Source organism: Falco biarmicus, chromosome 7 (genome assembly GCF_023638135.1).
Source record: "Falco biarmicus isolate bFalBia1 chromosome 7, bFalBia1.pri, whole genome shotgun sequence".
Lineage (NCBI taxonomy): Eukaryota > Metazoa > Chordata > Aves > Falconiformes > Falconidae > Falco > Falco biarmicus.
In genome coordinates, this window is record NC_079294.1 from 68,778,248 (window position 1) to 68,789,606 (window position 11,359).

The 11,359-nt window shown below is 47.3% G+C and overlaps 1 protein-coding gene across 4 annotated transcripts in view; it reads left to right on the forward strand.

Annotated features, from left to right (window-relative positions):
• Positions 1 to 11,061, forward strand: part of MAP2K5 (mitogen-activated protein kinase kinase 5) — a 140,913-nt gene extending 129,852 nt beyond the window's left edge. For all 4 annotated transcript variants that reach the window (XM_056345546.1, XM_056345547.1, XM_056345548.1 and 1 more), the window contains one exon: positions 10,656 to 11,061. In XM_056345546.1, the coding sequence (XP_056201521.1) occupies positions 10,656 to 10,760 (105 nt within the window). In that variant the 3' untranslated portion in view covers positions 10,761 to 11,061. The remainder of the gene's footprint in view (positions 1 to 10,655) is intronic.
• The last annotated feature ends 298 nt before the right edge of the window (positions 11,062 to 11,359 follow it).

The following is an 11,359-nucleotide window of genomic DNA, read 5'->3' on the forward strand; positions in this document are numbered from 1 at the left end:
CGCTGCTATTCCTGGCTGTGGGAGCAGAAATGGGCCTTGTGGATAGCTAGCACAGATAATTAGAACAGCATTTAGTTTGGCTTGTCCTTGGAGGCAGGAGCTCTAGATGTAAAATCCTCCGCTACAGGAGGCAGTGGTGGAGTGATGAAATCTTACACGTGTTGAGGTCACTAGAGGGGGACACAGGCTCAGGCCAGGGCAATTTGGGTTACTCAGCACTTTGTGTTTTCAGGCATCCTGGGAAGATAGCACAGCTCCAGAGCTGAGATCTGTACTTGTCCTTTTGGAGGTCCAACTTGTGTTCCCATTAAACACGTGAATGGGCAAGAATTTCCCCTCGAGTATGTGCCCTCAGTTAATTACAAGAGCTGTAAATAGCATAGACGCATCAGTAGCAATGGGAGAACTAGCTGGGATAACTGCGGTGCACTGTTTTACAGCCAAGTTCTTATTTTCCAGAATTGCAGGGCTTGCGCTCCCTCAGCCAGCTAGGGATGAGTTGTGAGCCAGGCTTTTCTGATTTAACATTTGCATGGTGGCCATCTGATCAAGCTTGCCTTCGAACAAAGAGAGCCCTTGCATTGGAGGAAGGCATGGGACATCCCAGCTGATTCAGGAGCGTAAGTGTCATGATTTGGTCACGTTTTACGCTGACTTACTGCAGACACAGGCTGGAGTTCTGCCAGGTGGCTCTCAGATGTGATGGGGTGGGGTGGAAGTGGGTGCAGATGCAAACAAGCAGGTGGCAGGTGTCCTTCGGGCAGCGATGGAGCTGTGCAGAGCTGGGTCAGAGGATGCTCTTCCTAGGTCTCAACTCCTGCTGCCAGGAAAGCCTTACCAGTGTTGTCAGGGATTAGGGAATGGCAGGGAAGGGGAGCAGGTTTCCAGTTTTCATTTTATTCTTAAAAGGTGCCCCAGTGCTCAGAGGTGCCATGCTTTGTGCAGGCAGAGCTCTGTGCTGATGCATCTGATGCACCACGGAGACATTCGGTGCTGCAAAGCAGTGACGTGCTGTTTCTAATATTGCCTAATAAACTGCTGCATTGTCTTTTCCCTCCCCCCTTTAAAAAATGGCATCAAAATTGCATGTTAAGCAGAGAGTGAGCTTCCTTTAAAGCAGCCTGTAGCCATCAGTAATATTTATTTTCTCTGTTTGTTTTAAGCCTGTGAAGACTGTGGTTTCCTCCATAGTGTCCTGATGGAGCCCTGACCAGCAAGCGTGCAATGCCCCTAGCCCTAATGTGCCATTAATGATAGGTTAATGTACAGTATAATGTTTTTTGGACTATGGGTTCATTACACTTCTGAGTGCAAGGTCCTTCTGCAGAGCACCCAAGGTCCCATTGCATTATATCATGCAATAAAAATACCCTTTTCATATCACACGCTAATAAACTGTATTTGAAATGCTGTCTAAGGGCACTGCCATTGTCTTGATAGTCTGTGCCTGCAACAGTTGGGATCTTTTTATTATGGTTTTTGTTATGCTGAATTCAGATTTTGAAATGAAATGCATAATTTGTCTGTGTTTCTTTGTAATAAATGGAGCAGTCCTCTAACTGCACAGTCTGGGAGGATTCCTGTGAACGAGAACATTAAAAGGATGGCACTGTTGCAACCAGCAGCAACACTGCTTATTTCCTAACATACCTTCCGTAAGCATGAGTTCTCTTGTTGTAATTTCTAATTTGCCAGGTGGTGTGGTTACGTTAGGGTGTCATGTAGTTGTTAACATAAGACCTCGGTCCCTCTAATGGTGTCCCTCCTTCCTCCTCTGTATTCATAGGGTTTACATTAATGCCTGTCTCTGCAGCTCGCTCCTGGCTGCTGGGAAGACAGGCTTTCAGGATGTCGACAGGCAGCCCCCAAGTGTTTGCAGCTGCAGCCATAGCCTGTGCTGGCTCTGCCGGTTCTCCTGCCCGTGGCATCGAGCAGCGGAGGTGCTCCCTCGGACCACGTGAGCAGCGTGGCACGGGGCACCTCGATGGCACAGCTGGTGCTGGCCTTGGCTGTGCTGGACTGAAAGTCAAGTCTCAGCTCTCCTTGCCGTGGAGGAGAAATGAGGGAGGAAGGACAGCACCCCAGGAACTCAGCACTGCTTTTGCTGCCACCAGAGTAGTAGGAGATGCTGTGATGCCATGCGGGTGCCTGGCTGTGAGCCTGGCAGTAAGCGCAGCCCCTCCAGCCTGGCTGCAGCATGGGCAGGAAAGCCACGGCACTGCTCATCTCCCTGTGCAATCTGCTGTTCAGGCCACAGTTACCCCTTAGGTTAAGGGGATGCAGGATGATATACCCAGGTTCCTCCCCTTAACCTTCACATCCTCCTGCAGTGAGCAAGCACTGACCCTGGCATATCCTGCGGGAGAGCTCAGAGCAGGGCGTGCTGCCTTCCCCAACTAACCTCTCACTGCCCTGTGTCAAAAATGTAAGGAGGAGATGGTGTGGGTTAGAACTGGATGCACTGTCAAAAAATTCGGACCATTTGGGATTAAGGTTCCTGTCCATGCCCTCCCCGTTTCCCTCATGTTCTCTGCCCCAGGAAACACCACCCTATTATTTTTGCAGAATTACAAGGAAATTGGTGACTGACCAGTATTTCACATTGGGAATGTACTTTGTGGCCATCCTGGCTAAGGTTGGTAGCTGCCTATTTCACGAACCCTTTAAACCAGTCTCACAATAAATGCCTGCTTGTTTTGTGCCTGGAAAGTCCTGTAAAAATCACAGCAGCATTGCTTAAGGCATGTTTTTTATTGTCTGCCTGTCCTTTGGCAGTGTTCAGGAGCCTCAGCACTGGGGCTAAACCTCCTTGGTGCTATCCAAACACAAGTGTTCTGTAGTCAGTGGCAGAGGAACTTATTTACAGGAGAGACTCTTGTGAAGCTTTGATCTTCCCTGTAGTGGTGTGTATGAGAGGCAGTGTAAACTGATACGTTTGCATTAGACTAAATAGCTCAAAGGATTCAGGTAGCCCAGGTTTGGGGCTGTGGGTGGTGCACAGGCTTTGTATTAGGGCTTGTCCCAGGGGAACTTTCATCTTCCCTGGACAGTTCATCCTCGCTCCTACCAGCAGTGCTGGCGAGCAGGTCTGGAGCAGAGCTGCATGTGGGCATTTGGTGCTGGAAAAGGCCCATGGGTCTGCAGTCCTACTGAGAATGTGATGTAAAGGTTGTTGCAGTGAGCTCTGGGTGAGTTATTACCAGAAACAAAGATTTCTCAGGCCGAAGGAGGAGGCTGTGAAAGCAAATTGCTGAATTTTAAGGGTAGGTAAAATTATGGAACTTTTACCCTTGAATAATGGCAATTTAATTGACTGGGCTAAATGATTGATGGTTTGTGAGCAATGAGTTTGAATTACCAGGGCTGTGTGTTCAGGGGGGGCACTGCCCTTTTAATTTCATGTCAGATATTTAAATCATTTACATCACCCTCTGCGAGGTGCTCCCCTTTGAAAGAGTTAACCTGTCTGGTGGGACACTGCAACTTGAGAAATGTACCCTTTATCAAGAGAACGAGATGAGACAAGTTCATTTAAAAAGCCTGGTTTGTCATTGTTTATCTAATTTTCGGAGTTGACACAGAAAATTAGGCTGGCTGACACTCACTCTGGAGCTATCCCTGGCCCTGTCCTGCCTGACCTTTTCGACTCCGAGCTGCTGTGTGCTCCCAGCAGCCACTTCCCCCTGGAAATCACTGTGCAGCCGTGCATCCTACCGAGCCAAAGCCCTGGCCAGGGTGAGGCAAGCCAGTACGGGGAAGCTGTTCAGTGGTGGCTTTTCAACCTGTTTTCTGCTGCTTGGGTCTGCTGATACTGATTGCCAGCTATTTTTAAGGCTGAGTATTTAAGAGTTGTCAGGGAGGTGGTTACCTGCTTTGTAATGTACGTGCGTAGAAGTCTGAGCAAATGTGAAATGGGTGGGGATGGGATCAGCTTTGTCATGGAGACATCCCGCGATATCTGCGGGCTGCTCTCATGAGCATCTCTTTCCCTAGGATCATGCTTCTCTCCATGATGGTGCCTGTCAGTGTCGCAATGAGCTCTTGCACGTTACTGAGACTGAGATGTTGGCTGAACCATCACTGGTAGGGCATGGACAGTCTCCATTGCAGTAATTTTGCTGAGGAAGGTTTAACATCAATCTCTTACTTGCCAATTCACAGTGGATGTAAGTGCCAGTGTAAAAGAGCTGTGCTCTCTGCTGTTAGCGTGCCGGAGAGCCGGGTGCAGCTCAGCACCCCGACTCCGCTGCTGCGCAGGGGGATGTGAGTGCAGGACTGATCTGTGCTGGAAGCCAGCCAACTTCCCACATCAAAAAAAGGTGGATGGATGCTGCAAAAAAAGGTATGCACACCCCACCAAGCAGAATGTAACCCCACCAGGGTGGCGAGAAACTGGCCACTGCAACAGAAAACGCATTTCAAGCTACTGCACATTTAACTTTCTTCAGTGTTACCTTGCAAAGCAAAATAAACTTATAGGGGAATATTGAAGTACAGCAGGTTGCTTGTGTTTGGTTTAGAACATACTGCTCAATGTTGAAGCCAGAGCTGGGACTGCTATTTGTGGCTGAGACACTCAGTGACCAGAGCTTATTAATAGTGTCCAAGCTGTTGTGACTTTCATATTTTTTTTATTTCTTGAGGTGGCAGTTTATCCCAGCGCCATCCTGCAGCCTGGGCATGCACTAGACCTGGACTTGGTGCAGCTGCATTTCTCCTTCAGCAGTTTTGATTTTTACCTGGGTTTTTTTCCCTTGTTCCTTCCTTCGCTCCCTGTCTAATCTCTCTGCCCCTTCTCTCCACTCTCCCCTCCAAAGATACCTCCAGTGTAAGGTGCTGGTTTCAGAGGTGTGAATGTTTTGGACTGTCGGAGTTAATATTTGCAGTACTCTGGATGCCTGGAAAGGGGGGAATGGGGGACTAGATGCTGAATAGTGGCAAAATGCAGAGAAGTTGAAGGGTACCTTTACAAAGAAGCTGCTAAGAGCAGAAGAGACTGCTGCTGGTGCAGCCACGGTAGCTGGAGACTTTGGAGGGAATCTTACGTTTTTCCCTGAGGCATTTCTAGATGGTAAGCCAACCGCAAGTCCCTTTTACGTAGTCTGTACTGCGTTATCACTTCAGGTGTTGCTGTAAACAGAGGCCAAGGGCAAGTTTGATGGACTTTGTTGTGTTCTCCACAATTCTGTATTTGCTCTTTGATAGATGTTTTTATTGGAGTTGCAGACATGAGTGCAGCAGGCAAGATGCTGCTAAGTGAGATGTGGTCTAGCAAGGTCAGGTATTAGAAGCAGCAAAGTGGTTTTGCTGTAGACTTCAGCACAGGCTGTCTGTGGACTTTATACATCCTTGGGCCACTTGTGACCTCCTTGCTTTCGGTGCCTGACCTGAACATGCCACAAGCTGTCCACCAAGGTTTGCAAAGATGGATCCCACTTGACACTGTAGTCTTAGCTTTGGTGGAAATCTCTGTTGTTCTATTCCCAGTTTAAAAACAATCAAACAAAAATCCAAACAAAGGAAAAGAGCCAACCACCAGATTCTGAAAAACAGCTTCTAGTAAAACCATCCCTTCAGCCGGAGAAAAATCCTCACTAGAGCAGTATAGTCTAAAAACACAGGAAATGTAAAGTGTAGTTTCAAGTTAAACTTATTCCTAGGGAGAAAAGTGAGTGTGTAAAACCCCAGGCTTCAGTGGAATAACCTCACAAAACAAAGCAAATAGGGTGAACAGCATGGCTAGCTGATGTTTTCAACCTTGCATAGCCTGCAGTTTCCCTTTGCATGTTGTGAGTAGCTTAAATGCAAGGATGTATTGGGTGTGAGATGTCTTCCTCAGCGGGGAGTCTCTCTGTCGTAAAGGAGATTCATGGGAGAAGCGGACTGGCTTTAATAGCTGTTTTTTAATTGCCCCAATGCATCTGCTCTTCCTTGTCTGTGGGCTCTTGATTGTTTTTCCCTAGTTCTCACTAGTGTCCTTGACTGTTGTTTTGTTTAAGAGGCAAAACAGCTACTTCTAGGCTATCTTGCTTATAATAAGCATTTACCTTACTCTTGCACCTTTTGCACCCAAAAATACCAAAGTGCTGGGCAAAATGCGCTTGCAGTGGTTCTCGCAGCACTCTTGTGAGAAAGCAGAATCTTTTATTCCCTTTTTAACCGTGAGGCTGAGGGAAATTAAGAAGCTTTGTGAAGGTCATGCTAGAAAGTATGCAGCAGCTTGGGAGTAAACACCAGGACTCCTGTCTCTGGGTTCCTGATCATGCCCTCTCCTGAATTGTTTTCACAGGTAGGAACCAAGTAAAACCAGGAATATTTCAGATTGCATTTGTTTAGTAAAACAGTGAAACCCAAACGTGAGGGATGTCTGGAGTAGGAGGTTTAAAAACAAGAAGGTGCCGTCTTTCTTTAGTGTTGTTCCTGATGTTAGACATTCAAGACCAAAGCTAAAGATTTTTAGTAGCCAGGTGTTGGAAGGAAAAAGACGTCCATATGCTCAGTGCCGCAAGCATCTGTGTACTTAAATGCATCATTTTAAGATCATCCATCTTCTTTTGGTAGCATTGAACTGTCTGCTGCCATCCTCAAAGCTCTCAAATGGACTCTGGTATCTCTGGATATATTGTTCTTCCTTGGTGGACCATTTTCCAAGCAATGACTGAGTGTGAGCACCCGCACATCTGCCTGGATGGGAAATTCAGAGCTCTCTGACAAATTTAAAGTGGCTGTCTGCAGCTAAGAATGTCTGAAAGGAAGCAATTTGCTTCAAAAAATTGAATATTGGGGGAAAACATCTATTTTTTTAGTAGTTACAAAGAGCAAATTCAGGAAGGTTGATTACAATGGCGGGTACCAGCTGCCCACAATTTCAAAGGCCTGGAGGTAAAACGAAGGGCTTGCAGCTCAAGCCTGGTGGGAAGCACTGGCAAAACTGAGAAGGGGAAAGCAACTTCTTTGAACGGGCTTTGTTTTGGAAACCTGTAATCACACGAGCGTCGTGCTGCGCCCTCCAGTTTGCAGGAGTCGGGTGATCTTGTGTCTGCAGACTTCGGTGTCTCAGTGGTTGTTCTGTGGAATGTGCACATCCGTGCATTTGGATGCAGGAAAAACTCATGAGCTTTCTTCAGACTGCAACGGTGCCGTTTCTGTCATAGCTTCACCCTAGTCACTGTGGTGTCTTTCAGATTCTGTAGACTTTGGCATGGGTTTTTTTTTCCCCCCTGTTTCAAATCTGAGTTATTAGACTGAGCAGGCCGAAGCTTTCCCTGGGGGAAAAAGCAGGGCAGCCATGGGGTGAGAGCCTGCAGCACGAATGAAAGGCATTCCCAAAGGCTCTGTATGGTTTGTGCCCAGTAAATAAAGAAATCCAAGAAGGAATGGAGGCCACCAGCCTGACCTGTTTGTGCTGATACTAGAGAGGAAACCCGTGAGTGCAGCTTCTCCCTATCCGGGCTGAAATACCGACTGTTGCTGCGACAGACATCGCAGGGCAATGGCATCTTGCACGCCTGGTACCAGCACGTGCTCTGCCTGTCGTGCAGTTCTTGCACTTCCAGATCGTTACAGTCCTCTGCGTCATGGGTTTTGCTCTCATGGTTACGCCATCAGCGGCTGAAATTATTCACATACTCACTGATGATCAGCAGTTTGTTGGGAGGTGACGGGGGTATAGTTGTTGTGAGTTCTCTTCTCTCCTCCGAAGTCTGGCCATGCTTGTAATGTGGTTCCCAGCATAAACCTGGGCAGTCTTTTACACTCTGATGAATGGACGGGGAAAAGTTTCATTTAAGTAGTTCCAGAGTGAAATCTGTTTCATAGCTGAGAGATTAAGCCACTAAATGTCTTGACTGGTGCAGCTGTGTCTCCTGCCACCTCCCACGGCATTAGCTTACAGGCAAACTTGCTTTTCCTTTTTCCCCACCTCTGGTGTCTCTCCCTCACCTTTTTTTACCCATATCCTTTCCTCTTAATATACCTCTTGTCTCCAGTCTGTGTGCTGTACCACCTCAGATCTCACTAGTTTAATTGTGGGAATTAGTCCTTCCAGCGGAATGGAAACGAGAACCGACTCCCAGGATCTGTCAATGAGTTCATGTTTGCGTGTTTATTAGCTTTGTCTTGCCTCTTACTGTGGTGTTCCTCCATCTACATGGAGAAGGAGCCACACTGGCACATTTTCCCACTGATCAGGGATTGCAATGTGAGAAGAAACAAAGGCCAAGTCACATGCCATCTCTGTGGGCAGCAGGGACCTCTAGCTGCCCGTCCGGGGACCCTGCTGGCATGGAGATTGTGAGATGTTGGTTTTCTTCTCGGAGCTTCAAACACAAGGTGGCAGAGCTCATGGGCACCTCTGCTAATCCAGGCAGCAGAGCAGCAGCATCTTTCCTGCCTCTGGGCCAGGACCCTTTTCAACTGAGGTCTTGGGTGCCAGGAAGCTGCTGAGATGGAGGAAAGATTTGGGCTGAGCTCTGCTCCCTGGGTGGAGGCTCAGGTCACGATGACTCGTGCGTTGCCCCTTCCCTTCCGTGCATTGCCCCTGCCCTGCGCTGCCTTTCCCAAAAGCCTGTTAGAGGTGCAGCCAGTGTCCCACAGATGCACGCACGGAGCGTGAAAGCTGCTGTTGTACCAAGTCCTGGGGTCATGGCAGGTGGGGGGGCCCGTGATGCAAAGAAGCTGAGGCTTTGGCTGTTCAGCAGCTTTCAGGGCACCAAAAGCCACTGCAGTGAGATAAAAGATTTCTTCTCCTGGTGGACCTCTTGCTCAACTAAGTTGCTCCACCAGAGTATTCCTTCTGTCCTTCCTCAACAAGGTTAACTGGGAAAGCAACTGAGCTGGTCCCAGTAAGGTCTGAAGAAGGTCTGCACATCTCAGACCTTTCTCTGAAAAGTTCTAGCTGAGATTTCCAGCCATCCCAAAGAGTAGAAGCAACAGCATCTCACGCTTCCTCCATAATTCTCATAGATAATGGCATATTTTATTCCTGTGGCTCCTGCGTTTGCTGGCCCTGGCCCGCAGAGTGTTTTATTGCTTGGAGCTGATGCCTTGAGGATTTATTGTGCTCTATTTAGCCCAGTGCTGCTTCATTGCTCTGCTCGGTGCCATCCTAACCCAGCCGACCACCGGGCTTTCCAGGCCCCACGTCAGACCCGTGCTCGCTCTCCCTGCGCCGATTGCTGTCGTTCACCGCTGCGGCTGGCGTCGGGCTGCGCGCGCCGGTAATTCCCACATGTACGTCACCCTCCCCAAAGGCTCCCTGGCACATCTACTCTGATTACTTTCAGGCGTTGTTTGCAAGAGCTATGAAGTTTAGTGTTGCAAAAACTGAGCTGCTTTTGAGTGATTTGGAGTAGAGGTTTTCATCATCTGTGATGGTTTCTCCTGGCGATTGCTTTCTTTCAGTCATTTATGTAATTGCGGTACTTGGTTTCCTGTGGATTTTTATACTTCATTTGAGATTCATCTGAAGATGGCATGTTCCCATCTCTAGGAATGTGGCCAGATTGAGACATGAGCTGCCTAAACTGGCTGCTGAAATTGCAGGCCATATTTTTGTTTCATCCTGAGATGCTGTTCTGATTTTCTGAGGTGTCTAAGACACAGTCTTCCGGTGCCTGCAGTAGCCGTATCATTCATGGCCGAGTATTTTATAGTTATCCCTCTTTCCATCATACTTAATTCCCACAGTAGCTTCTCATGATAACCTGTTACACTTGGGTGATATTTTCATTTCTATATCAACTGATCACTCCAAATGACACGTACTAGCACGTATGTGCGTGAACAAATCCCTCTTCTTAGGGAGGCTGCAAGTGCTGCAGAGCCTGGCGCCTGGTCCTGCTGCATCTGCAGGCATGGAGCTCAATGGCCAAGTAACAACAGGAATTTCACACTTGCAGGGATATTGGGGGGGTTTCCAAGGTAATTTGTAGAACCGTACATTTAAAGGATGCCTGTACACAGGGTAAGGCGTAAGGTTTGCACTGATAGAAGTCAAGGACACAGATGTAAGTGAGTGGTGGCATTCGTGCAGCCGCGTGTTTCGTTCAGTCTCTGCCCCGCAAATGCTGTAGTTCACGTTGCAAACACAGACTGCCCTTAGCTTTCCTTTAGACAAAGGGGAGTGTTATGTCAAAGAGGTGCACAAGGGGGCTATTCAGGAGAGAAACTTTAAAATTAAGAGATCACAGAAAATTAAGAGGTCACTGACCTTTACAAGCAGACTAGCAGATTAGTGTTATTGTCAGGATATCTTTTTTTACCAAAATGTCATTTAGAAGTTCGACAGCCTGGCAGGCCGTCCTAGAAAGGAGCTGGTTCACAACAGAATGAGTTAATTGAACATTAAAAAAAAAAATTAAAAATCAGCGTTTTCAAGGAGTGCTAGGCTAAGGCCTCAGTAAAGAGTCTGAGTTCCCCCAGCCCTCCCTTCTCTGTATGAACAGTGTATGTGGATAATATGGATCCAAGAGGAAGGTCACTGGCTTGAATCACTGGTTTATTGCATTTTTATGACTGTAACCACAGAATGTTCCAGTGTATTTTAAAAAAAAAAAATTAAAAAAAAAACCCAAACAAATCAAAAAATACTTTTTCGGGTTTTCGCAGGAAGGGTTGTGTTTACCTTGGCTAACTCTGCCTATCCCACGTTCCAGGGCCACCCATTCATCGTGCAGTACAACGATGGGAATGCAGAAGTTGTGTCCATGTGGGTGTGCAGGATGCTTGAGGAGCGGCGATCGACCCAGGGACCACAGTGAGCTGGGCTGGCTCACAGTGCAAGACAGCAGCCCATCCTGAACTAGCAGCACCAGCCCTGCGCTTCGGACTCTCAGTCTATCTGGATCACGTTTCACTTAAAATATTTTCTAGAAGCATCAACAGAATCTTTCAGGATATTTGTTGCTGCCTTTCCTTCACCACCACATTAAGGAATTTTCTTCCCACATTTCTTCTGTTGCTGAGCAATTTAATGTCCTCAGATTATCTTCAGTTAAACTGTACACAGCCTTAAAGCAAGTATTTTATATCTATATTTTTTGTTATTGAATGTATTGTACATTTCCTGGCTCCAGAGTATTTTTTAACTGTTAAGTCTTTTCCTGTTGTACAAATGACACGCTGAGTGTTCAGAGGATTTCGTAAGGGGTTGTTGGCTGTCTTTGAGTGCAGGCATCCACAAAATGCTGGGTTTAAATGTAAAACAAAAGCAAACAAACTAAAAAAGAAGTATCTGGACTTGGTTATCCTGCAAGGAGGCAAGGGATTGCTCTTCCAGAGTAAAAGGAAGTCAGGTAGATAGATCAGCATCGTACTATCGAGTGACCGGCGGTGCCTCTCTCTGCTCCCAGCGCCTGCT